General features: G+C 56.4%; 2 protein-coding genes across 3 annotated transcripts; both read left to right on the top strand.

Annotated features, from left to right (window-relative positions):
- Window positions 1–281: 281 nt before the first annotated feature.
- Window positions 282–15,084, top strand: DCST1 (DC-STAMP domain containing 1). The gene is made up of 16 exons (XM_068538233.1): window positions 282–342; window positions 703–828; window positions 897–971; window positions 5,147–5,275; window positions 5,622–5,761; window positions 6,501–6,717; window positions 6,820–6,963; window positions 7,632–7,753; window positions 8,153–8,310; window positions 10,393–10,492; window positions 10,618–10,713; window positions 10,853–10,979; window positions 11,364–11,480; window positions 11,965–12,107; window positions 12,229–12,342; window positions 14,830–15,084. The coding sequence occupies exons 1-16, from the start codon at window positions 282–284 to the stop codon at window positions 15,082–15,084; spliced, it is 2,124 nt and encodes a 707-aa protein (XP_068394334.1).
- Window positions 15,085–15,519: 435 nt separating this feature from the next.
- Window positions 15,520–25,847, top strand: ADAM15 (ADAM metallopeptidase domain 15). Of its 2 annotated transcripts, XM_068540930.1 has the most exons (22): window positions 15,520–15,704; window positions 16,902–17,008; window positions 17,644–17,720; window positions 18,124–18,202; window positions 18,379–18,455; window positions 18,548–18,740; window positions 19,528–19,593; window positions 19,676–19,744; window positions 19,822–19,991; window positions 20,132–20,216; window positions 20,670–20,818; window positions 20,903–21,077; window positions 21,325–21,417; window positions 21,547–21,851; window positions 21,938–22,139; window positions 22,406–22,483; window positions 22,936–23,008; window positions 23,219–23,357; window positions 23,766–23,835; window positions 24,967–25,038; window positions 25,305–25,429; window positions 25,519–25,847. In XM_068540930.1, exons 1-22 carry the CDS (start codon window positions 15,626–15,628, stop codon window positions 25,559–25,561), a joined length of 2,526 nt encoding a protein of 841 aa, XP_068397031.1. In that variant the 5' UTR covers window positions 15,520–15,625; the 3' UTR covers window positions 25,562–25,847. The 2 variants fall into 2 exon arrangements, with proteins under 2 accessions (XP_068397031.1, XP_068397032.1); XM_068540931.1 differs by lacking the exon at window positions 24,967–25,038.
- Window positions 25,848–26,546: the final 699 nt, after the last annotated feature.

Consider the following 26,546-nt stretch of genomic DNA (forward strand, 5'->3'; position numbering starts at 1 on the left):
CTCCAGGCGATGCCCACCAGGTTCTGTGGCTCTTAAAGGCCCTAGAATTTCTCACCGAATTCTAAGGTTCCGGAGGGCTTTTGCTGTATCTTGGAATTCTTTATCCAGTTGCAAAGGGATAGGTAGGTTTCTAATCTCCACATTTCACAGCAGAGGGATTAAAAGACACAGACCCCAGACAGGTTGTGGGTGAGGCGGTGGAGACAGAAGCAGAACCTCTCGTCCAAGGACATCTTCGAGGAGACTTCTGGGATGAGAGAGTGTTCATCCAGAACGCACTTATGGCCATCAGACCTCTTCAGAACGGAGCAAAAGGGCAAAAAAGGAAACTACCCCACACCAGTGAGTCAGTCACCAGAGACCCCGACCCTTCCCAGTGACTCCCAGCGACTCCCAGCCCCCACTCCTCTCACCCAATCTCTCCTCCAGGACCCCAGCCCCTTCCCCCACTTTGGGGTCCCCCAGCCTCCACCCCCTCATCCGGTGCCCTCCTCCGGCCTAGCCCTTTCTTCTTCTCTCATTCATGTCTGCCCCACTTCCCCAGGGTCCCTCATCCTCCTTCAGGATCCCCCAAGTCCTTGCCACCCTCATCCAGATTCCCCCGGCCTCTACCCCGCTGCAAGCCCCTAATCCTAATGAACCACGCCCCAGCCGGAAGAGTGGTATGTTGGCCTTGCTGGGCTAAACTCTTCGACCCTTCAGCGGTGCAGAGGTTCCTGAGCTGGGGGCTGCCCGTCTCCTGTAGCCGATTCCTGTGGCGCCAGCGGGGCGAGTTTCCGGTCAGTGCTTTCCTGCTGGGGGCAGGCACCGGGGGGCTCCTGGCCATAGGTGAGTATAGAGCAGAGGTCAGGGGTGGGGCCCATCTTTTGACCTTTGGCTTGACCCTGTATCCTTAGGTCTCTTTCAGCTCCTGGTGAACCCTATGAACATCTATGAAGATCAGAAGATGGTGACGTTGTACAGCTTGGTGGGTTAGTGCCGGGCTAAGGACAGGGACACAGCCCAGCCCTGGGTGCCCAGGAAGGAGTCTGCACTTGTTTCTTCTGTTCCCAAGTGTCCCTTGTAGCCTCAGCCTTGTCTTGGGCTTTGAGAGGAGGGAAGAGGCCCCCAGTCTACAGAAGAAGACACAGTCCTTGCCCACTAGAGTCTCCCCAATCTGAGGGACTCCCTATTACCCCCATGATATGGTCCAAACCCCACGACCATTCATAATCCCCATCTCTCCTGACCTCTCTGGTCTTGTTTCCTGCTGCTTCTGATAAATTCAATTCATTCACTCATTCATTCATTTAGCACTAACTGAGCACTTGCTAAGGATTCAGCAGTGAACAAGGTTGACAAGCACCCAGCACTTTTTAAAAAAAGTTTTACACTCCTAGAGCTTATAATATATAACACATATTACATACACATACATACATTGTAATATATAGTGCATACTTGTATATATACATGTGCAGTGACAGCTACAATACAAATCTAATGATTTCTTCTTTTTTTTCTAATTTACATATAGTTGATGTACAATATTATGTTAGTTTCAGGTGTACTACGCAGTGATTTGACATTTGCAGACATTATGAAATGATCGCCACGATAAGTCTAGGAACCATCTGTCCTCGTACAAAGTTACTACAATATTATTGGCCATGTTCTTTTTTTAATTGAAGTACAGTTAATTTACAATGTTATATTAGTTTCAGGTGTACAGCATATTGATTCAATATCTTTATAGATTATACTCCATTTAAAGTTATTATAAAATATTGGCCGTATTTTGGTCAATAGGGATATTGACCAAATTCTTTATGCTATATATTATATCCCTGTGACTTATTTATTACATAGCTGGAATTTTGTACCTCTTAATTCCCTTCAACTACTTCCCCCCTCCCCGACCCCATACCCAGCTCTTTCAGAGTTTACGTTCTCTTTCAAGTTTACATTCTAGTGGAGAGAGTTAGACAACACATGAACAAGAAATAAACAAGAGCATTTCTGATGGTGACAAGTGGTATGAAAAAAGTAAACCAGGGGGATGTGATAGAAAGGGATTGGGAGCTAGCTTGAGTAGTCAGGGAAGGCTTCTCAGAGAAGGTGACATTTGAATGGAGACCTCGTATCAGGAGGTGTTGGGCCGCAAGAACAGAAAACCCACCTAAAAGTGGTTTAACCATAGAGGGAGTTTATCATCTCATATAACAAGTTTCAAGGTAGAGTGGTTTTGGAGTTTGGATAATTCAGCAGCTCAGTAAACCCACCAAGACGCAGCTTCCTTTTGACTTTTTTCTTCTGCCATCTTTGGTCTGTAGATCATTCCTCTTCGGGTCATGAAATGGCTGCAGCAAATCCAGGCATCACATCCTCATACAGGAATGTCAAAAGAGCAGAACATTCCTTCCTCATGTCTCTTATAAGAACAAAGAAAACTTCCCGTAACCCCCCAGCCAACTTCCCCCACACCTCTTTGGTCAGAGCGACAGCATGTGTCCCTTCCTAACACTGTCCCAGGCAAGGGGCTTGGACATGGCATCATCCCCGGTTCACTGAATGATCTACCTCTATGGGATACCAACAGGAAACTACTTTTTTCCCTGACCACTGTATTCCAACCTTTCTCCCACTGATGACCTCTCACACAGACCCTTAGCTTTCTGGTGATTTTAATCTAGAAGACCTAGTCCTGCTTCAGTAATTATGACTGTTTTTAGGGTTTAAGAGGTCCAATCCAGTCTACGTCAAGATTTCAATCTCACGTCCATTCTCAAACATCTTCCCTCCTTACCGCCCCCTTGCCCCGCAGCTCAGGCCTGATCCCTGGCGTGAGGTCCCGCGGTGGAGAAGGGGGCATGGCCTGCTCACTCACTGTTTTTCTCCACTTCCTTCCCCGTCTGGTTCTTCTGATGTCAGAAAGGGGATTAGAAGAATTAGAGGAAAAGGGACAAAAGTCTGAAGTCATCGATACTGTTTGAATTCCACCGCCTCTGTGCGGCGAGTGCTCACATCCTGGCGGTCTCAGGGGGCCCATTCATGGTCCCGCTGGAGGCTCTGTGTGGACCACACAGTGCCCAGTTTCCTGCTGAGGGCAGTTCTCTTTGACTGACTTCGAATGAAGCTCCCTGTAGCTCCTACAGGCCACCTGCAGCCTCTTACTTTTGGATGCCTCCACCCAAGCAGGCAGAAGGTCCCCATCCCAGAGGGATGGCTTGAGGCCTGCCGCCCTCCACACGTCTGCTTGTCCCAGAGGAAATGCACACATCCTTGCCCTGCCAAACTGGGAAAGCAGGGCCCCTTGCAGCTGCCCTCTCCCCTGTCATGATGAGAAGCGAGTACCACTCTCCATGTTCATGTTTCCCTGACACTCCCGGGAGGCCCTGCTGAGCACGTCCGTGAACTCTCCTCCCTCTCTGTGCTCCGGTGACAGCCCTGGGGTGGCCCTGCCAGGCTCTGCAGCTCAGCGGACGTCCAGCTGGGAGGAATGAGCCAGGTTCCCCTTCTTGCAGCACCAGCTTCAGAAGGATTCTCTTGGAGTCTGTCACTAGGCATGAGGAAGTGGACACCCATCCTCTCCTCAGACTCTCCTCCCATGTCTGCCTACTCTCACCACTTCTCTCTACGTCCAGAAAACTCAGATTTCTGGTCTTGTCTTTGTATAGACTGGTTGGGGTAGAGGGGTGAAAAACCAGTTTTGCTCTTTTGGTATAGCCCAGACTGGGATCAGCAAGTTCCATGGGGCTCTCTTTAGAATGTAGAGCAACGCTTGGTCAACAATCATCCTCAGAATGTAGGACAACTATTTGTCCACTATCGTCCTCAGCTTGAGTCTTGGCCAAAAGGCCAAAAGGCTGGTGGAGCCGGCCAGGTGAAGACTAGGAGGAGGAGTGCTCCTGGCAGGGGGAACAGCGAGGGCAAAGACCTGAGAGGAGGAATGGGCTTGGCAAGTTCTAGGAACAGCAATAGGCCAGCGTCGGCGGACGCAGTGGGCGAAAGGCTGAGTAGCATGAGATCACTTAGGCAGGGGCCAGATCACGAGAGTCGGTAGACCGTGTTAGGAGAGCCTGGATTTGTTCCCAAGTGAGATGGAAAGTCATTGCACGGTTTCAGGCGGAAAAGGGACATGATCGGATTTACATTTTTACAAGATCCCTCTGGCTGCCTTGTGAAAATTGAAGTTTAGGTTAGCAAGAGAGGAAGTAGGGGACTAGTTAGTCCCAGTGAGAGATGCTGGGGACTCTACGAGGGCAGTGCAGATGGAGGGAAGAGTCAGGACTTGGGATTTGCTTTGGCGATCCTTGGGAGAACACTCTATCCACACAGGAATCTTCTAGGTTCCCTGACCAGTTTATGCTGTTCCTTTGGCCTGGAATGCCTAACAACACTTACTCATCTTCCAGGCCCAGCTGACACATCACCTCCTTTGTCCAGCCTTCCCAGCCCCACCCGCCCCCGCAGAAACACCCGCTCCCTCCTTGGCTCCCACAGCTCTTTGTAAGCACCTCCCTGTGCACTTAGCACTTGGTGTTGCAGTCATTTGTTTACCTGTCTGTCTCTCTCCCTGGATTATGAGCTTCAAGGAGCTCACTGTCTCCCTGCAGAGACCACAGGGAGACACATGTGAAACTGCTAAAACATACCAGGAGGTATACGATTAAGGGCTAAAATTAGGGACCGAGATGGTGAGTGCGGTAGGTGTCAGAGCACGGGGAATACTGAGGTGGCTGTGACCTCTCTTCTGACTGCTCTGAGCACCAGTGCCTGTTTCCAGAATTTTTCTCTTGCTCTCTCTGCTCCCTCAGTACCTAGGGTTAGTGTGAATCCAGCCTGGAAAAGGGAAGTGTTGGCCCCCTTCCCTAACACAAACCCACACACTCATACACACACCAAGTCAGTCATCGACCATGGCTTTTCAATCTCTAGCCATCTCTCCAAGCCCTTCCACAGGCTGCCACACAGTCGAACTCTGTAAATGGCTCTTCAATAAATGAATGCATGAGTGGCCTAGAAGGCCTATCAGAGTCAGTGTAAATGGGACAAGGGCAGTACGGTGATGGTTCTAGAAGCGAGTTGTGGGGGGGTGCGTGCTCTGCTAAACCTGGTGGTTTAGCGTCCTGACTCTGCCTCGCCACCTCCTGGGCTCTCCTGACAGGCTTGGGGGCCATAGGCTGGGGGACCTCCCCTCACATCCGCTGCGCCAGCCTCCTGCTAGTACCCAAGATGCTGGGCAAGGAGGGCCGGCTCTTTGTGCTGGGATACGCCTTGGCCGCCATCTATGAGGGTGAGTGTGAACTCCTGGGTACCAGTTAGTGACACTGAAGCAGTGACCCTGGGTGGGCCATCCATTGAGAGCCAGGCCTGGTGAAGGAGAAAGAGTAGGGGTCTAATCCCAGCTGTTCCAACTTGCTGTGTGTCCCTGAGAGAGTTCCTCCACATCTCTGGGCCACTTTAGTTTACACAGAGGAAAAAATCAGGGGTTGAATGAGATGACCTCTCACCAGCTTCTGAGGCCCATCAGTGTACAGTTCTAGAAGGTGGTCACTGCCCGCAGAGCAGGAGCTAGGGATGCGCTGAAGAAAGTTAATTGGCTCTAGAGGGAGATAATCTACCAGGGCATCTTCCCCCAGGACCAGTGGCCAACCTGCGGCACAACCTCAATGAGGTGATAGCATCGCTCGGCTGCACTGTGGAGCTGCAGATCAACAACACCCGCTCGGCCTGGCGTGTCTCCACAGCCCCCCTGCGGGCAGTGTTCAAGGACCTGCTGGTCAGGACCCTACACAGGCAGGGCCTAGGGGTCCCTCTCCCCGCAGGGCCTAGGTGACCTGAGCTGGGACCCTGGACTTACAGTTTCCCAATGGGGGCGGTACTGGCATTTTTGACAGAACTGTTCCCAAACGTTGCAGGATGTGCCCTGGTCCCTGGGCACTAAATGCCAGGAGAGCCCCCGCCCCCAGCCACTGGGACACACCACACACACACTTCCAAACACCTGAGTAGGTTGTACTCTGGGCAGATGAGCTAGAATGTCAGGAAACTGGAGGCCCCGGCCTTGAGGAGTTTGGCAACTTTGAGGATCAGGGGATGAGGGAATTGGGTACTGGAGATTGGAAGAATTGGAAAGTTGAGGAGTTGGGGAGAGAAGGGCTGAGGGGCTTGGGAGTCGGGGACACTGAGATGGCACAGTGGCCTGAGAGGTTGGTGATGAGGGGTGAAGTCCAAGGACCGGGGAAACCCTTCCTTGACTAACCAGGACCTGGGATGGGAGGCCTCAGGAGGAGCCGGGAGGCTGGGACGTAAGCGGAGCAGGGGCACCTGGGGAGGAGAGAGGGCTCCCAAGGACTAAGAACAGTGGACAGTTTGAGGCGAGAGGCCATCTCTGGGCCTAGGCTCCCTATAGGCTTGAGGTAAGAGCCCAAAGCGTGGCTAATAGAGGAAGAACAGGCTGTGTGGCAGCAGAAGCTCTAAGCTCGCATGCCTGACCCCTTTCCTCCCTCCGACTCCAGAGCAGCAAAGAGTCATTGAAAGCCAAGACTCAGAACATCACCAACTCCTTTGAGGAACTGGATGCCCAGGTGAACAGTGAGAGTGGATACCCGCCCGAGGATGCCGAGGGCTCGGAGGAGACAGCCCCAGGCAGAGAGACCCTCCGCGCCTCAGCCTTCAGACACCGCCTCTCTACACAGAAGATGTATGAGCTGAAGACCAAGCTGCGTTGCTCCCGTGAGGGGGATCCCTGGGCAGGGGAGGGCGGGGAGGGCTGCTGGGCCAGGGCTCCGGGTCAGGGTGTGGGGACCTCAGACCCCCCATTGCCCCTTCCTGCAGATGTGGTGAACAAGGCCATGATAAACTGCCGCCGCTGGTTTGACCAAAAGCACAGAGAGTGCACTCAACGCATCTGGGTCCCACTGCTCAACCACCTGCTCTGCCTGCCCATGAAGTTCAAGTTCTTCTGTGGCATTGCCAAGGGTCAGCATAGGGGCAGGAGGGTGGGGAGCACAGGGATAGGGATCTGAGTCCTTGGGGACCACTGGGCAGGTGTAGGGCAGGAAGGCATTCAGGAGGGCAGGCTTTCAGCTCTGAGGACACAGCATCCCCAGGGTCCAGCCCTTCCAACCGACCAGCTTTGTGACTCAGGTGAGTTTACAGCAAGGCTCTCAGCTTCGTCTCTTCATCTGAAAGATGGGCATAACGATAGTACTCATGCCATTAGGGGTTTTTGAGGATTTAAGGGGATAACACATGTAAAGCAGGTAACAGAGCTGGCCCACAGAGGAATTGCTCTATTAAGTACTGGCTATCATAATTAGTGTTTGGTATGGTTATAGACAGGTGAAAAAAATGGGGGAAAGAATTCAAGGAGAGTGAAGAGGGGAAAGACTCAGGGTGGTAGAAAGTCACAGGCAGGGACTTTCAGTGGTTAGGGCTCCGCACTCCCACTGCCAAGGGCCCGGGTTCAATCCCTGGTCGGAGAACTAAGATTCCACAAGCCACATAGCGCAGAAAAAAGAAAGACAGAAAGAAAGAAAGTAAGTCATGGGCAGAGAGACAAAAAAGCAGCATGAAGAGGATCACGGGAAGGGAGGACTAGAGGCCGGGCCCAGGGAGACCCCTCACCTGGGCCCCCTGTCCACCAGTGATGGAAGTTTGGTGCCGTAGTCGCATCCCAGTGGAAGGCAACTTTGGGCAGACCTATGACTCCCTCAACCAGTCTATTCGTGGCCTGGAGGGGGAATTTTCAGCCACTATTAACCTCAAGGTAGGAGAAGGGCAGTGTGAGGGTGGGGGGAGATGGAGAATGGGAGGAGGGCACAGGGAACAGGGCGTGAGGAAGAACAAGGGAGCGGGCACAGGAGGGAGGTGGCTGGCTGTGTGGGATGGGGAAGAGACGAGGAGTGGTGCCGGGACTGGGTGACAGGAGAGGGAGGTGCCGCGCCTGCGGCATGCAGGGACCTGACTCTGGATGGGTGGTCGGCCAGGTGTGAGGAAGTGTCAGCTCATACAGGTACAAGACTGTGGCAAGGAGGGCAGCGAACAGAAGGCAGCGGCAAATCCCAAAGGTCCGGGGACAGGAGTGGGGCATCAGGGGAGAGAAGCCACAGAGAGGCTGGGAGGCTGGGTCTGGGCCTCTGAGTCGGCACCCGGGGCCATCCACCAGGAAGAGAAGCGGGCTGGGGTGCTGGGCCTCAACACAAGCTGGGAACACGTGAGCACCGAGGTGCGGGACTACGTGAGACGCCAGGAGGCCCAGCTCGAGTGGGTCCTGCGGCTGGTGCACGTGCTGCTCTCCTGCACCTTCCTGCTCGTCCTCCACGCGTGAGTCCTGAACCTCCACCCAGATGCCCCTTCCTCCGCTCTGGATTGGAGCCCTGCCCTGAGGGAGGCCCTAAGAACAGAGCTGCAGAGCCCTCCTCCGACTCTGAATGTGAATGTTCTTGTGCCTTTAACTTTGCCTTTTTATATAGCTGGAATCGCTGTTTACCCAAAGGTAAAGGAAATGTGGACATTTTGTCAGAAGAAACGTTACCCATGTTCCCACCACCTTAAAAGGGCGACCGTCTTCATTTATCTACCTCCTTCCGGCCTTTATCCCAATGCTGACTTTTTTTTTTTCCATTTTTAGCTTTGACTTTTGATTTTTTTTCTTGCCCTTCATATTCCCCTTGGCTCTGACTTTGTGCCATTTTTATCGTCCAACTCTGTTTTCATTTTCTTCCGCCTGCTGCGTTGGCTGCTACTTTCCCTCCATTGGACCAAAGTCCTCAACCCCACCCAGCCTGGCGTCCAGCTGGGCTGCCCTGAGCCTCACTCAGCTTCCCTGCTGACCTCTGGACCCTCTATTTCCTGTCTCCACCCCCAAATGCCTGAGATGGGCAGGGGCTGGGCAAGGGTGGCCACAGGGGCGCCTGCTCTGGCTGCCCCTGTTTGTGGGGCTTAGGGTGACTGCAGGTGAGTGGTTATGTGTGTGCCCAGGGCCCTGTGGGAGGACAAAGATCAATGAGCCACATTCCTGCCTTCAAGAAGCTCAGGGTCTAGGGGAGGCAGGCGAGGCATCCACAAAACAGAGATGGTTCAAGGGCTGTACTATGGACTGGCTCTCGGGACTGGTATGGGAGCTGAAGAGGGGCCCCTGCAAGGGCCATAACTGGGCTTCAAAAGGCTGCAGATGGGGAGCTATGGTCAAGAAGAGGAAAGGTGTTCTCTTGGACCAGGAATCTGGCATTTGTGGGATGTGGAAGGCGGAGACTGGGGTTGAGGACTGGGCTGAAGTGGGCATAGCCAGAACAGTCTGGAAATCCCTGCAGGAGGGCCCTGAACTGCCCCCCAGCTGCAAGGTTGCAGGGTGGACTGGAACAGCCTGGAGGCATGGAGGCCAAGGTGGGTCAGAGATTAGGGAGCCTGAGTGGCGTGGGGCGTGGCAGGAAGTTGGCCTGAGATGGAGGGAGGTAGGGGGAAGGTGCAGCAGGTCTCAGAGCCAGCTTGGGGAGGGAAGGAAGGAGGCACAGAGTCAAAAGCCACTTCCAGGTTTTCAACCTGGGTGAGGTCACTCACTGAAGGGGCTGAGCTGGCTGAGGGGCGGAGACCAGACTCAGGAGGCCCAGGCCCAGCAGCGCTAGGTCTCTCCACAAGGGGGCGCCCACAGTCTTTCTTTGCATTTATAGTTAACTTCTATCCTAAAGGCAAAGATGTGGATTTTTACAGGGTCCCAGAACCAACAGCATTGGAACTTATGTTTCACAGTTTACAGAGCTTATTTAATGTACTTTTACAGTTTTAAACACATTTCCAACAATTAACATTTTTTCCTCAGGAAACTGAATCATTATGTGGGACTTTGGGAGATAGATACACAGAGGAGAGTTACACTTGCGTGGGCACACACACGCACACACGGAAAACATCGCCGTACTCAAGGGTGTGTCAGAGGAGAAGGGAAATGATGCTTGAGACGAGTTTTGCTTGAAGTGACCTCCGGGAGATGTTTTGAGGGCTCGGCCAAGAGGCAGGGACTTGAGAGGTGAACGTGGGAGTCAATGGATCAGGTGATTTCTGCAACCTCGAGGGGTTTCCTTGTCTCCGTGCCTTTGCTCCTGCTGTTTCTTCTGCTTGATATCCATCCTGAAAGTTCCATGCCTGGGAAACCTTCCCCTACCTCCCAGGCACACGCATGCACTTACACGACGCTCCCTCCCCTCCTCACCTCTGTTACGTCTCACCAGTGTGTATGTGCATGTCTTTCACTGGACCATGGACTGCTGGAGGGCAGGGCAGAGCCTTCTTCTCCTAGGACACAGATGGTGTTCAGTGCGTGCTGGGTGGCCAGATGACTGTGCATCAGGGAGGCCCATGGTTGGGGGTGGGTGAACCTGGAGGCGATGGAGACACCCTCGTCCACAGGTGCTTCTCCTATGTGGACAGCTATAACGGGGACATCCGCTTCGACAACATCTACATCAGCACCTACTTCTGTCAGATCGATGAACGCAGGAAGAAGCTGGTGAGTGGGCGCAGCCCTGCCCAAGGGTGCCCTGCTCTGCGCCCTGTGTGGCTTCACGCTCCAGGAGGGCAGAGGGGAAAGGGAGAGGGCGCTCAGTGTTCTCACCGTGTGGACATTTTTCCCAGGGCAAGCAGACTCTGCTGCCGCTCCGCAAAGCCGAGAAGAAAACCGTCATCTTCCCCTGGGACCCCACTATCCAGGCCTCAGAAATGAGAAATGTGGTGAGAATGGCATGGAGGGCAGGCCCCTGGATCCTACTAGAGGCAGGGATCTGCGGGGTGGAGGGCAAAGGCATCAGAGGGGACTCCATGCCAGGGCCAAAGGCGCTGCCCAGCTCTGCCCCTCCTGCTCCCTGGGCAGATAAGGGAGCTCGCGGAGACACTGCCCGTGCTGCTGCTGCTACTACTGCTGTGTGGCCTGGACTGGGCTCTCTACTCCATCTTCGACACCATCCGCCACCACTCCTTCGTGCAGTACTCCTTCCGCAGTGAGCCCGTCCCCACCCCAGGCTCCAGGCCCAAGAGACAACCCCCTGGAGAACTCCCACCCCTGTGCAGCCGCCCCACTCCAATTCTTCCAATTTCCTCACCTCCTTCTGCATCTCGGCCCCTCCCTGTCCTCCTTAGGGTCAAATATCAGCCCTGCAACCTGACAGCTATCACTGGGGGTCTCTGTTTCCACCCCCCTTTATATCTACCAAAAGGAGGAATTAATACTCAGTGAAGGGATGGAAAGTCCTGTGCAGTTGAGAAGTATTTGTATGCCTTGACCTCTCCCCTACATCCAGTCCCCAACCTGCCCCATCCCCGTAACTCCAACTCTTTCCTGACTCCCCGCCTCACACACACCACGTCCCCTATCCTGGCTTCAGGCAGTCATAAACTGGAGGTGAAAGTCGGGGGAGACTCCATGCTTGCCCGGCTTCTTCGGAATACCATCGGGGCCCTGAACACCTCCTCGGAGATGGTGGTGGAATCCAACAACATGCGTGAGTGATGCTGAAAGTTTGGATCAGAGGAATTGAGGGCTGGGAGGGCCAGGGTCTTTCCAAGACAAAGAGTTCGGGGACTGGGCCTTGGCTGTGGCGAGATGGGGATTGGCGTGCTTGCATTGGAGAAATTAAAGTAGGGAACATCAGGTCAGGCTTGAAGAGTTGAAGGATGACAGGCTTGGGTCAGAGGAGTCTGAGGGCTGGGGCCTTGGGGCCATCTGGTCCCAGCCCTCTGGAGCAGTGCTGTTCAACAGAACTTTCTGCCGTGATGGAAAATTTCTACATCTGTGCCAAGTTGAGCAAATAGCTTCATGGGCCTAGTGGCTATAATACCGACAACACAGCTCTGCAGGGTGAGGGGCAGGCAGGAGGAGAACAGGGTAATCAGAGATTTAACCCACACCCCACTGGCATGGGGAATTCAACCCAGAGCCGCGGCCGGTCCTGGCCAGAGCCCTGACAGGCCTGCCTCCTCTGCCAGCCTGCCTGCCCCAGCCCATACCCCTGAGTACCAGGGCCTATCTGAGGGCTGCACTACCAAGCAGCCTGCTAGTGTGTCTCTGCCTGCTCCAAGCTTTCGGCTACCGGCTCCGGAGGGTCATCGCAGCCTTCTACTTCCCCAAGGTGCGCCTCGCCCCGCCCTCTCCACCCCTACATGCACACACACACCAGCCTGAGCCCAGCTCCCCACAAGCCCCATCTTTGGGGAATGTCTTCCTCCTCTGTACTGTCTCCCTGGCCCCAGCGTGAGAAGAAGCGGATCCTTTTCCTCTACAACGAGCTCCTGAGGAAGAGAGCAGCCTTCACCCAACTGAGGAGGGCCACCATCGTGAGGCGGGCGCGACAGCAGAGGGCTCCTGTAAGTCCAGGCCTGTGCCCCTGGCTGGGTCTGAGAACTGAGGGGGAGGGGTATCTCCCCTCAGTTCACCCAGCCCCCACCAAGGTCCCAGGCCTACTGATGCGCAGTCAGTTCTGATGGGATGCATGCCAAGGGCCCTGGTCATCCAGCTCCTGGAGGTCAAGGCTGTGTCCATCTCTGTGCCCCAGGATTCAGCCCAGCCTGAGATCCTAAGTGGACCATTGGGAAGCAGGCAGAAAAGGGGAATCAGATTTGATACCATCAGGTCAAAGGAGAGCAAGAGGGGTTCATCAGAAACAAGGGACCCAAGGCAAAACCACAGGTTCTTCTGAGAGGGCTTCAGACCAGAACCTCAGTGCAGTTCCATCGGTGGGTGGGGTGGGAGAGTTGGTGGATGAGGGGAAGCAGGTGGGCTGGGGATCAGGGAGGCTTCATGAAGGGGCATGCAGTGTACAGAAAGAGCACACCGTCGGAAGAACCAGGCTCCAGTCCACACTCCCTCATTAAGCTGTGTGACCTTGGCCATGGTCTTCACTGGACCTCAGTTTTTCCTCTGAAGAATGGGGAGTTTGGACAGATCTGTAAGACCTGCTCACTAGAGATCAGTAATAGAGTGGTGGTCAGGTATGGGGCTCTGGTGCCAGAGAGCCTGGGTTTGAATCCTGGCTCCTCTCCTTATTACGATGACAATTGTGTGATCTTGAACACACTTAAATGCTGAGCCTTGGTTTTTCCCTTCTGTAAAATGGAGTTAACTACTCCATCTAGTTGTAGTAAGGATTAAATGAGTTTCACTGTCATGGTGCAGGCACATAGCAAGTTCTATACGTGTGTTAGTTGTCACTGTGTGATCCTAGGCAAGTGATCACCTCTCCAAGCATCAGTTTTCTTGCCTGAAAAAGAGATGATAACAACAATATCTGCCTTACATGGTTATTGTTTGAATTGAGTTAATTTACTTACAGTTTCTTGGTACAGTGCCCAATACTATTTCAAAAGCAAGTGGCAGCCACTCTTATTTAATCAGCCCTAACAAAGCTCATAAAAGTGAGAGACTGTGCTTAACTTTTTCCTCCAGTGCCTAGATCCCATAACTCCCATGACACACAGTAGGGGCTGAATGAATGTCTGATGAAAAAATGAACATACCACAGGAGGAGGTGAGCTCCATGTCCTTCTATTCCACCATCTTGATCCAGCCTCCTAAGAAACTCACTGAAAATGAACATACTATGATTCCATGGCCAGATCATGGAGTTAACTGGATTTTGATGGGTAGATGGAAATGTGAAGGGCATTCATTCCAAGCTAAGGGAACAGAATGTGCAAAGACTCAGAGTCCAAAGGGAATGCCAAGTGCCAGAGCTAGTCTAAGGAGAAACTGGCACAGAAGATGCGAAGTTCAGGGAGGGGTAAGTTGGAGCAGAGGCTAGAAAGAGACCAGACTGTGGAAGGCTCAGAAGGCCAAGCCCAGGAGTTCTGCCTTTGTTTGGCAGGCAGTGGAGCCCCTGGAGTTTCTTTCTTTCTTTTTTTAATATTTATTTATTTATTTGGCTGCACCGGGTCTTAGTTGAGGCACACAGGATCTTCGTTGCAGCATGCGGGATCTTTAGTTGTGGCGTGTGGGATCTAATTCCCTGACCAGGGATTGAACCTGGGCCCCCTGCGTTGGGAGCACGGAGTCAGCCACTGGACCACCAGGGAAGTCCCAACCCCTGGAGATCCTTTTTTTAAAAAATATTTATTTATTTATTTGGCTGCGCCGGGTCTAAGTTGCGGCACGCGAAATCTCCTTTGCTGCCTGTGGGATTTTCTTTGCGGCATGCGGGATCTTTTAGAAGCAGCACGCAGGCTCTTAGTTGTGGCATGTGGGATCTAGTTCCCTGACCAGAGATCAAACCTGGGCCCCCTGCGTCAGAAGCACGGAGTCTTAACTACTGGACCACCAGGGAAGTCCCCCCTGGAGTTTCTTGAGCAAAGAGCATCTGATAAGGTGGCCTGAGAATTCCTGGCAATTGTGCGGAGAGAGGGTGGGAGAGGGAGGGAGCATAATGAGCCAGGCTTGTGATTTGGAATCAGGGTACCTGCGTCCAGGCAGGTTTGATTGTTCAGTCTGTGCCTTTGGGAAGGTCACTTAACATTTATGAGATTCATCTTTCTAATCTGTAAAGTGGTGGGGAACACAATAGTGATAGTCTTATCTGCCCTACTCACTTCTCAGCCCCACGGTGAGAATCAAATAAGGCGATTTATGGTAACGTGATGATGGTAGTTGCTGTTACTGGCTGGGAGAGAATCGAGGCTTCATCCTCCCACTCTCCATCACGGAGTGAGGGAGGCTCTCTAGGACCCACTTGCATAGCACCCTCGCCCTCCAGGGGTCTTCTTTGCCCAATCCAGCTTCCTCCAACATGTGGGCATAGTCAGGGGTTGAGACTTCAGACAAGAAGCGCTAACAGGCTCTAAACCCCCTTTGCCTCCCAACAGCGCCGCCACCTGGCGGACATCCTGCACCGCCGCTGCCTGCCCCTCTTGCGCCCCTGGCTGCGCAGGCGATGCGTGGTGTGCCAGGCACCCGAGACGCCCGAGTCCTACGTGTGCCCTACGCCGGATTGCGAGGCGGTGTACTGCCGGTCGTGCTGGAACGACATGCGGCAGCGGTGCCCGGTCTGCACACCCCGCGAGGAGCTCTCCTCCTCCGCCTACAGCGACAGCAACGACGATGCTACCTACGCGGAGTGAAGGGGCATCCTGCTGGCTCTCCCACCCGCTCCTTCCTGTTTAATAAAATGCTTTGTACACGCCTGCTGCCCGCGCTTCGCAGGGGTCCGGTACGGGAGGGCGAGCCGGGCAATCGGGGGAACTGGCCCGCCTGATCCGACAGAGCCGGGCGGCTGACTTGAGGCCAGAGGGCAGTGAAGCTGCTAGGAAGGCGTCGGGACCCAGGGCCGGGTGGAGGCGCGACTACCAAGCCGGTCGGACCGGGCCTCGGCTCCCATTTTGCACAGTAGCCGGGAAGCCGCTGTGCAGATCAGCGCTGGCCCTGCGGGAGTCGGAGTCATGGGCTAGGTTCACGCCTCTTTGGGACCCGGCGCGCTGTGGGGGCGGGGCCTTCCGGGGGCGGAGCCTGGCTCTGGGCCGGGTGGGAGGGGGCGGGGCGGGGCGGGGCGGGGCCTGGTGGCTGCGCCGAGCCGCTAGGTGAGCGAAGCAGACCCGGCAGCCGCGGCTCCTCGGCACTCCGCCCAGCACCTGCTGCCCTCGCCCGACCCCAGGCGCCGCTGCCATGCGGCTGGCGCTGCTCTGGGCCCTGGGGCTCCTGGGGGCGGGCAGCCCTCTGCCCTCCCGGCCGCTCCCAGATATAGGTGAGTACCCTGCCAGCAGTGGGCCGGGGGGCGGACTGGGAGGACGCGCAGGGAAGTCGGGAAGCACTGGGGTCCTGGGGTCGGCCGGAGACCCTGAGAGACCCCAACCAGAGTGCAGCCCGCCCTGGTCTGCTGTCCTGGGCCGAGGGCCCAGAGACTGGGCGATGGAGTGGGGAGGGAAGGAGGAGGGATGCCGGCGCCCCCTACTCTGTCATCCTCTGCACAGTCCCCGCGGACACTTTCAGGCTCCGGGACCAGGCACCGCAGGGCCTGGCCCAGCGCCCCCTCAGGATCGCGGTAGAGGGTCTCTGCTCCCCAGGACTGATGTCTTCGCTCCTCTGGGGCCTAGCTGACCGTTCCACCCGGTGCCAGGGCGCCGAGTAGGCACGTCTCCTAGGGTTTGGCGAAGAGGATACTTCCTGGCCCCCATCCCAGACCTGAGCGGCCAGGCACCCCTCACCCTGGTGCTGATGCCACCAGAAAGCTGGCTGAACGGGAGGGGGCCCGGGAGGAGCCAGGAGTGGGGAGAATTGGCCAGGAAAGAGGCTGGGACACCAACTCCTCCTTGGAACTTTCACTTCCCGCTGCTGTCTTGGGCTGGGGGCCGAGAGGGCAGGCGGGGGTGGAGTGTCCGGAGGAGAGAGGGCCATTGTGGAGATGGGGGGCGGACTCCGGGAGGAAGCGGAGGCTGTGGGGAGCGGGTGTGCCTAACTGGGCATGAGGGGTATTTAGGGAGGGGGGTGTTTGCAATGCTCACCCAGAAATGGGCGTTCCCGGCATCTCTGATGTGAGGAAAGGGAGGGTGAGTGGGCACCGGGCCACAAGTCTTCGCCCAGTCCTGAGAGGGGGCGTTCCTGGGGGGAGGTGGTTGGGTGGGGGTGGGAACAGGGGGAGGGTCCCTGTGAGAACCTGGGATTGGTCTGAGGGGGACGGGGGGTGGTGCACAGACTGGGCAAACTGAACTTCTTTCTTTGGGGACTTGTGGATGGGTTGGTGGGATGAAAGGGAAAAATTGGAGAGAAGCCCCCGCCCCCTCCCTCTAGTATTCTTTAAGTCCCAGCATGCAATGCAGGGGTCCTTCAAGCAGAGAAGGGCCTTGATGTGCTGGGAGCCAGGTGGGTCAGAGGGCGCCAGCCACCCCCAGCCGTGGTGCTGATTCTCTCAGCACTCTCTTGGGGTGTCCTGGGAACCCTGCAGGTGGCACTGAGGAGAAGCAGGCAAGGCCAGAGAGGGCCCTGAATGGGTCTTCGGAGCTCCAGATCCTTCAGGACAACCTCACGCTCAGCCTAGCAGAGGTGCTTCAGGTGAGCCTCTCTCTCCCCTCGAATAAAGAAATACACCCGCACCACCCACCACCCTGAATAATCAGGTGTCTCCAGGCAAAGACTGGCTGAGGGGTGGGTGAATGGACCTCACTGTAGCATGGCCATCCCAGGTCTGGCTGCCTCTCCCTCCGCACCCCAGCACCTGGCTTCACTTATCTCGCTCTCCCCTCTGCACACACATCTGTCTGCCTCAGCCCCACCCAACCCTTCCATCTCCAATGGGAAATTCTGAGGCCAGACTTGCTTTCTTGGTCTCATGTTGTCAGCTTTTTCAGTGGGGAGACTTGGAGGGTCAGGGCCTCACCAAACACCCTCCCCTCCCAATTCTAAAGCTGAGTCAGAGGAAGGGCTGGGGCCTGCACTGGGTCCTCCATGATGCTTCCTCTCTGGGCAGGAAGCCGAGAAGGGGCGGCTCGGATACCTTCCTTGACCTCCCCACACAACCCCCCAGAACAATACCCCAGGCCAGGCAGGGCTTCCTGGCCCCTCCCTCAGGATCCCCCCACCAATGATCTAATCATTGGTGCTCTCCTAAGGGCCTGAGGTTTTCTGGTTAGAGAAGACAGGAGTTTCAGACAGGGCCAGGGAGGTGACATGCCCTCTGGTGCCCACAGACCAGTCTGCCTGAGGCTTTGCGGATCAAATTGGAATTGGATGGTGAGAGTCATATCCTGGAGCTGCTACAGAATAGGTAATAATGATAGTGGTAACATTAACAATAACATGGCTAACAACTTATATAGCATCTACGATGTACCAGGTACTAAGAGCTTGAACTCATTAAATCCTCGTAACAACTCTATAAGGTAGATACTATTATGTATTATTATTGGCCTCATATATGAAGAAGTCAAGGCACAGAGAGGTTAAATAACTCTCCCGAGGTCACACAGCTAGTGGGTGGTGAAAACTAGATTGGAACCCAGATAGCCTGACAGAGTTTGTGGCCCAACCACCATACTCTGCTGTCTCCAGGGGAAGCAGGAAGCTTGCGGGGGTTGCCCAGCCCCCAGCCACCCCTCTACCACCTCCAGGTCTCAGGCTGTCACTGCACCACTCTGGGAGCACTGCCCTCCTTCTTCTTCATTCCACAGGGAGCTAGTCTCAGGCCGCCCAACCCTGGTGTGGTACCAGCCTGATGGCACCCGGGTGGTCAGTGAGGGACACACTCTGGTGAGTCAGGTCATCTCGTGCCCTGTTTCTGGCCCGAGGGAAGAAGGAAAGGGGCGACTGGAAGGTGCCATCCCTGGAGAATGGGAGGACACTGCCTATCCTCACCCACAGGCTAGCCTCCTGGGCTCAAACCTTGGCCTGGCCTTCATGTTGGCACTCATGTTTCTCTGCTGTAGGAGAACTGCTGCTACAAGGGAAGAGTGCAGGGCCATGCCGACTCCTGGGTCTCTGTCTGCACCTGCTCCGGGCTCAGGTACAAGGGGTCGATTCCATGAAGGTGGAGAGAGTGAGCGTAAACGAAGCATGGAGCTGAAAAGTTTTCTGACTTCCTGCATCTTTGCATAGGGGCTTGGTGATCCTGTCCCCAGAGAGAAGCTACTCCCTGGAGCTGGGGCCTGGGGACCTTCGGGGTCCCCCTGTTATCTCCCGGCTCCAAGACCTCCTCCTTCCAGGCCACACTTGTGCCCTGAGCTGGCCTGCATCTGTGCCCACTCAGGCTCCACCAGAGCACCCCCTGGGACAGCGTCACCTTCTCCGGGTGAGGATGAATGGCAGGAGGGCTGGGCTTCTATTGTCCCCAGGGCTGGCCCCCGGGCCCTCAGAGCTATTTGTTCACAGTAACAACTGCTCCTGCTAATGGAGCAATTTCCCAGTACCAGGCACTTTATGAACATTATCTCCTTTACTGATCCCAGCAACCCTGGGAGGTAGGTGCTATCCGTAGCTCTATTTTAGTGAGAAAACTGTCTCAGAGAGGTTAAGTGACTTGGCCAAGGCCATTCAACTAATAAATGGTATATCCAGGATTTGGATGCAGGTACTTGACTCAAACTCCTCATCTGTCTTATGACCCAAATGCAGAGAGCTCTCACTTGGATATAGCAAATACATAGTTACTGATCATAAAGAAATAAGAAGCCTTTCCTCATTTATTCATTGGGGATAATAAAACTACTTACCTTATAGGATTACTGTGAAGATTAAATAAATCTATATACATACATATATATGTGTAAATGCTTAGAACTCTGCCTGGCATACATTAAGTATTTGATGGTGTTGTCTATTATTATTATTTTTTATTTGGAAAAAGCACTGAATTTGAAGCCAGAAAAGCAGGGCTCTACTCCCAGCTTCTAAACCTATTGTTTGTCTATCTTGGGCAGGTCCCTAGCCTCTCAGGTTCTCAGTGGTCCTCTGTGAAATGGGTTCTTCACGCTCTTGTTTGACCACACAGAGCGGGTGTGGACACAGCCCGGTCAGCCCTGCGTGGCTGCCGGCGGTGAGCGGTGGGTGTGCCTGATGCGCCTTCCTCTTGTCCACAGTGGAGGCGGGACGTGGTGACAGAGACCAAGATTGTTGAGCTGGTGATTGTGGCTGACCATTCCGAGGTGAGCTTGCTGGCCCCTGCAAGTCCTTCCCTGACCTCTGCCTGCCCTGCTGCCTTTCACGGTCACCTCTCTTGACCCACAGGTCCAGAGGTACCGGGACTTCCAGAGCCTGCTGAACCGCACCCTGGAAGTGGCCCTCCTCCTGGACACAGTGAGTATCGGACCCAGCAGCATCCTTATGGCCCCCGACCACGGGAACCCCTCTCCTGAGCCCCAGTTCTCTTTCAGTTCTTCAGGCCTCTGAATGTCCGGGTGGCGCTAGTGGGCCTGGAGGCCTGGACCCAGCGTGACCTGATAGAGATAAGCCAGCACCCAGGTCTCACACTAGACAGCTTCCTCCGCTGGCGCCGGACAGACCTGCTGCCTCGGTTGCCCCACGACAGTGCCCAGCTGCTGACGTAAGACCCCCCAGGCTCAGCCAGCGGGGCCCAGCTCTGCCCCAGACTGGCAAATTTCACATCCCAACTCCCTACCTGAGGCCCTGAAGCTCTGGCCACCTTGGCTTTGGGCCCTAACCTTTGCCCTCTCAATCCCGCAGTGCCACTTCATTCTCTGGGCCCATGGTGGGCATGGCCATTCAGAACTCCATCTGTTCTCCTGAATTCTCAGGAGGTGTGAACATGGTGAGCTATTTCCATGTCTCCTCCCCATTCCCGTTCAGCTCCTCCCCAGTGTGGTACCATGTATTCACTGAAACCCCCAGCAAAGTTACCAACCCCAAAGCTGAGGGTATAGAGGGCGGGGGTGCATGACATGGCCTCTGCTGTCAGGATACCCTCACCTGTGGCCAGCTCATTAGTGTCTTCACCTATGAGCTCTTCCCATTTCTTGGGGAAGGAGGAGGTAGCTGAGGCCCAAAGAACAAAGGTGCTCTCCCAGGGCCATATAGTTAGAGAGGGGTAACAGAGGTGAGCTAGAACCCAGGTTTCCTGCCACCCAGGCCTGGGCTCTCCTCCTACTTTAGAAGCACTTAAGGAGGGAGGCGGTGCTTGCTCAGTGCCCAAGAGGTCAGATGAGGAGAGAAGAGGAGCAGTCAGGCTGGTGCTGGACCTGGGGTATCCCCTCCCCAATGACAGGACCACTCCACAAGCATCCTGGGAGTTGCCTCCTCAATAGCCCACGAGTTGGGCCACAGCCTAGGCCTGGGCCATGACTCACCTGGGAACAGCTGCCCCTGTCCAGGTCCAGCCCCAGCCAAGAGCTGCATCATGGAGGCCTCGACAGAGTGAGTAACTGCAGGATGGAGAGGGCAGGGGGCAGGGGGCAGGGAGCCATCCGCAGCCCCAACCTTCCTTGCTGCCATCGCCAGCTTCCTGCCAGGCCTGAACTTCAGCAACTGCAGCCGACAGGCCCTGGAAAAAGCCCTCCTGGGTGGAATGGGCAGCTGCCTCTTTGAATGGCTCTCCGGTCTGCCCTCGATGGCCAGTGTCTGCGGAAATATGTTGGTGGAGCCCGGCGAGCAGTGTGACTGTGGCTTCCCCGATGTGAGCCCCTCACCCAGAGCCTTGCCCCACTCACTTCTGTGCCCTCACCCTGGCTCATCAGCCATCTCCAAGCCTCAGGAACCCCTCTCCCCACCTCCCTGTCTGCGGGGACTGCACATAGATTGTTGGGCTCTGGCTTTCATTTGCTGTGTGCATCCTTTTGGGTTCAGGCTCTGGGAGGGGGTTAGGGCAGGCTCTCAGGCCCAGCCTGCTCTGACGCTCGGTCCCTCTGTGCCCTCACCCATAGGACTGCACTGATCCTTGCTGTGATTACTTCACCTGCCAGCTGAGGCCAGGGGCACAGTGCGCGTCCGATGGACTCTGTTGTCAAAATTGCCAGGTGGGCACAGACTGGACTGGCCACCCAGAGCCCACCTGCCAGGGGCCAGTGTGGAAAAGGTCATTCTGACTCCCAGGGCCTGGCTGGACTTGCCCAGCACCCACACTGATGCTTACCCACCCTCCACAGCTGCGCCCGGCTGGCTGGCAGTGCCGCTCTACCAGAGGTGACTGTGACTTGCCCGAGTTCTGCCCAGGAGACAGCTCCCAGTGCCCCCCTGATGTCAGCCTGGGGGACGGTGAGCCGTGTGCTGGTGGACAGGCTGTGTGCATGCAAGGACGCTGTACCTCCTATGCCCAGCAGTGCCAGGCTCTCTGGGGGCCCGGGGCCCAGCCCGCCGCGCCACTTTGCCTCCTTACTGCCAACACTCGGGGGGACGCCTTTGGGAGCTGTGGGCGCAGGCCTGATGGCAGCTATGTGTCCTGTGCCCCTAGGTAAGTGAGGGAACCTGGCTCCTCCTCTGGGTTTGTGGGAGTCTTGGCTCCGCCCCACTTACCCTACACCTCCTCCCTAACCCCAGAGATGCCATTTGTGGGCAGCTCCAGTGCCAGGGAGGGAGGGCCCAGCCTCTGCTGGGCTCAGCCCGGGATCTTCACTGGGAGATGCTGGAAGCCAACGGGACCCAGCTGAAATTGAACTGCAGCTGGGTACACCTGGACCTGGGCAACGACGTGGCCCAGCCCCTGCTGACTCTGCCTGGCACAGCCTGTGGCCCCGGCCTGGTGAGCAGCCTAGGTGGGCAGTACCAGGTGGGGAGGGATATCTGGACTGCTGCAGGCAGCGCCCAGGCCTCACTAGCCACCGGTGAAGAAGGTGCAGACTCTGAGGGGAGTTCAGATTCTCACTTCAGATGGAGCAGAGTCCCATCATCCTCTGAGCCTTGGTTTCCCCATCTGTAAAAGCGGGGTGGGCTTCGTTTATGTTGGCCTCCCAGTGCCAGTAAAGCTCTTGAGAAGGTGACCTTTGCCCTCCTCTCACCATCGGGCAGGTGTGCATCAACCATCAATGCCAACCGGTGGAGATCCTGGGAACACAGGAATGTCGAAGCAAATGCCATGGGCATGGGGTGAGTTGGCATGGGGGGAGATGAAAGGGGAGCAGGGAGCCTCTGGGAAGGAAAAGAATGGTGGGCTTTGGAAACAGACACACCTGGGTTCTAATCTGTGCTTTACCACATCTTAACTGTTGGATCCAGGGCAGGTTATTAACCTCTCTGAGCTCAGTTTCCTCCTCTAACTAACGGGCATAATAATAGTACCCACCCCCTGGGGGCACATGAGATGAGTATGAAAGCTTCCAGCACAGTGCCTGGCAGATAGAAGGCACTCACAATGTGAGTTCAATCTAATTTTCTCTGGCACAGATAAAGACTCTCTCTCTCCAGAACGCTGGCGCCCTCCACACTATCATTCTCAGCACGCCTTCCAGTTGTGGACATCTGAGATCTTGAAAAGCTGGGGACAGGGAAACACGGCCCCGGAGGGCACAGCTCCTCACTGTTCAACCTGTACCTCCTAGGTCTGCGACAGCAACAGACACTGCCACTGTGAGGAGGGTTGGGTGCCCCCAGACTGCACCACCCACATCAGAGGTAGCATGAGGTGGGGGACAGGGGCAGCTGAGAGGGCATCCTTCACTGCCCCTCTTTTTCTGACCCCTTCGCTGCTGGTTCCCTGACTCTCTGTGACCCCTGACCCCTTCACCTTCTCTGATCACCTGACCTCACTCCCTGCCCCCCCCACCTCTTCCTGGATGTAGAGTTCTTAGCCCTGCCCACCTTCAAACCTGCCTTCACCCACAGCAAACAGCTCCCTGACCACAGGGCTGCCCCTCAGCCTCCTGTTGTTGCTGGTCCTGGTGCTGCTTGGTGCCAGCTACTGGCACCGTGCCCGCCTGCGCCAGCGACTCTGCCAGCTTAAGGGACCCAGCTGCCAATACAGGTACCAGCCTCCCTGCTACCAGCTTTCTCCACAGCTCTGTTAAGGACAACAGCTCTGGAGCCCCACCCCCGCCCCTGGGCAGCCCCTGACACCTGATTCTGAACACAAGCCCCCCAGACCACACCCCACACACATCTCCCTTCCCTACATGTGCCCCGTAACTCTTCACCTCACATGTAGACCCAAGTGGGGAAGCTGGGGTGCTAAGATCATTTCTCTCCAGGAACCCCAGTGCTGGGTAAGTGGGGCCCTCCCTCAGGCTGATCAGCTTCCCCTTCCCACTTCTGATTTGGCCTGCACCGTGCTCCAAGGGGCCACAAAGGGTTAACCCCACTCAAAGGCTGCAAATGGGTGGAGAACAGGGTCTGAGGCTGGGCCCTCTCTCTCCTTGCCTTTCTCCATGCTCAGGGCAGCCCAGTCTGGTCCGCCCGAACGTCCAGGACCCCCGCAGAGGGCTCTGCTGATGCCAGGTGCCAAGGTATGTCTGCATGCCAGAGGAGAGAGGGCCCATCCTGGCCAGGCATCCAGCTTGGGCCCTGGGGTGGGGGGTGGGGGTGGGTATTGGAGGCTCTAGACTCAGAGAAAGACTTGCATTGCCCAAGAGTCAGTCAGAGGAGTCAGGGCCAGCCCTCCCCTCCCGTCCCCTGGCTGCAGGCTGAGAAGCAGAGTCCAGCCTGGACTGGGGAGGGGCAGTCACCTAGAGGAGGGAGAGCTGTGCTCTTTGAGCTGGCCTAGCCAGTGGCTTTGAAAGGTGGGTCTACCTGTGCTCCCAGCAGTGATGCCCCCTGGAGGGCATGAGGGGGTGGTGCTCAGAGTGGCCTTCAGTGTGCCAGGACCTGATGAGGCCCTGGTCACCATGTGTAGAAGGGCTGGTGAGTGCCCCTGCCCTGAGCCCTCTGGATCTGATGACAGAAGAGTGTGTGTGGAGGTGGTCTGCACGCCCACTCCACCACTTGTCACCCCCTCTGCATGAAATTGAATAACCGCATGCACAGCCCCCACTGCCCCCGGGCCCCTGGCTGCCCATCCCTGAGCACTAACACCTCTCTGCCCACATCTATCTCTCTGCTCCCTCTCCCACCCCCCCACCCCCACTCTGCCTGTCTGCTCTTCCTGCTCTTTCAGCAGGCTAGTGCCCTTGGCTTCCCGGCCCCTCCCTCCAGGCCGCTGCCTCCTGACCCTGTGCCCAAGAGACTCCAGGTAAATCTGGGCCAGGCCCTGCCCTGGCCCAGGGCAGGTGGGAGGCTTGGTGCCCAACTGCAATTCTCCTCCCTGTTCCCTGCCAGTGGCACTTTTCACTAGGGGACCAGGGTGCCCCTCAGCCTTCAGACACTCCCCAGAAGTAGCAAAGGGTGAGCCTCCTGCCTTGGTTTCTACCACCATCTGGTGGTCAGTGGTGGGACTGCAGCCTGCCAGGGACACCACAGGTGACCCACACCTTTCTCCCCTAAGGCATCTACTGGCATGCACTCAAGCCCCATGCGCATGCCCCCGTTCTCTCCTGCCCCCTGGCTGACTTTGCATGTTGACCTGAACCCCTCGGGAGACCCACTGCATGCCCACTGCTCCTGGCTGTGCTCTCATAGTCACTGCCCCTCTCTCTGTTCAGGCTGAGCTGGCTGACCGACCCAATCCCCCCAACCGCCCTCTGCCCGCTGACCCGGTGGTGAGGTACCCGAAGGTAACAGTGGGGGGAGAGAAGGGCACAGCCTCTCCCCCCACCCAGGGCTGTGGTGCTGGTAGCCTTGCCAGTGGTGCTAGTAGTAAGATGCCCCCTGTGCCTAAGGGCACATACCCCAGTGGCATCTTTAATGGTGACAGGTTTGTTTGCAGACTAAGGTGTCCTCTGGTGCCGCCCCTCAAGCTGGTGTTCCCCAGCACCAGTGTGTGGGAGGTGGGCAACATGATACCCCCTCCCAAGCTGGCCTCCTGCCTTCTCTCTCTCAGTCTCAGGGGCCCACCAAGCCCCCACCCCCGAGAAAACCACTGCCTGCTGACCCTCAGGGCCAGCGCCCTTCGTCTGACCTGCCTGGCCCTGGAGCTGGAATCCCGCCCCCAGTGGTACCCTCCAGGTAGGGGAGGAGGGGCGCTGAGGATGGGCTGGTGGGGCGAGTGGTCTGGGGGGACCTCTGACCTTTTTTCTCGGCCTCCCGCACCCCAGGCCTGCGCCGCCGCCCCCAGCAGTGTCCTCGCTCTACCTCTGACCTCTCCTGAGGCTCCGCTTCCTCCAACCTGGACTTAGGACTTCAACAGGCAGACCCGACCCCTGGAGTCCCCCGCGGTGACTGAAGGAGCTGGGGCCTGGACGCTACGGAGCAGGAGTCTTAAGACACCGACACTGGGCACCTCCACTTACTGTCGAGCAGCACCCTGGGGATCCGCCCACGCAGTGGCACCTGGGGGTTGGGGAGTGTCTGGGAGCTGGACGGAGCTGAGGGAGGTGCGCACAGCCTGTCTCTGCAGAACTGCAATAAAAGTGAGGTCTTGGGAGTGCGCCTCGAAGTTTGTCTGCTTAGGGAAGGAGGGTCTCCCCTGCCGCGATTCCAGATCTGGCCGCCAGGAGACGCTGCGCCTCAGATGAAGACAGGATAGGGAGGGCGAGAGCCCCAGGCTGGGTCAGCGGGTGTCCCTGGGATGCTCGCGGCTTGTTTCTGCCCAGTCTGGGATGACCTTCTGCACAAATCCAGTACCACAAAGGGCGCTGTACGCCCTCTGCCACCCCCAGTAGCCAAGTTCTCGCCCCCAACGCTGCGCGGCCCCTTGGCGGCGACCATCGACAAACCGGCCAAGCTATTGGACTCGCTGTCCCCACCCTCTGACCAGCGGCTGGGAAAAATGGAACTGGCTGGCGTTCTCAGAGCCCCGGAGCCGGGGCGGGGCGCGGCGGCGGCTCCCACGATTCCAAGGGCGCGCACCTGCCTCTCCCCTCCCCCACCCCACCTGAGGGTTCGGGAACAGAAGTGCTTTGTATGGGCCGCAACCACCTCATTACTTCGTCTTTGAGACTATGGCCTTCGTTCGCCCAGAACGAAGGTGTGGGGCAGAAAGGGACAGGGGCCAACCCCAAGGTGGGCATCGAGCTCGCCATCTGAGGTTCTGTAAAGGGGGGGTGAGGGTAGGGGGGGTGGTCCCAGGAGGCGATTTGTCCCTTCCCCTCGCTATATCCCTAGATGTGCAAAGAAAAAGGAG

Source organism: Eschrichtius robustus, chromosome 3 (genome assembly GCF_028021215.1).
Source record: "Eschrichtius robustus isolate mEscRob2 chromosome 3, mEscRob2.pri, whole genome shotgun sequence".
Classification (NCBI taxonomy): domain Eukaryota; kingdom Metazoa; phylum Chordata; class Mammalia; order Artiodactyla; family Eschrichtiidae; genus Eschrichtius; species Eschrichtius robustus.

Excerpts from the sequence above, each read along its gene's own strand:
- DCST1 (XM_068538233.1), top strand. The coding sequence starts at position 282 with ATGGCCATCAGACCTCTTCAGAACGGAGCAAAAGGGCAAAAAAGGAAA. Across the intron at positions 829-896 it reads CGGGGGGCTCCTGGCCATAG|GTCTCTTTCAGCTCCTGGTG; the intron begins GTGAGTATAGAG and ends CTGTATCCTTAG. Across the intron at positions 6,964-7,631 it reads CTTCTGTGGCATTGCCAAGG|TGATGGAAGTTTGGTGCCGT; the intron begins GTCAGCATAGGG and ends CCTGTCCACCAG.
- ADAM15 (XM_068540930.1), top strand. The coding sequence starts at position 15,626 with ATGCGGCTGGCGCTGCTCTGGGCCCTGGGGCTCCTGGGGGCGGGCAGC. Across the intron at positions 23,836-24,966 it reads TGCTGATGCCAGGTGCCAAG|GCTGAGCTGGCTGACCGACC; the intron begins GTATGTCTGCAT and ends CTCTCTGTTCAG. Across the intron at positions 25,039-25,304 it reads CGGTGGTGAGGTACCCGAAG|TCTCAGGGGCCCACCAAGCC; the intron begins GTAACAGTGGGG and ends TCTCTCTCTCAG.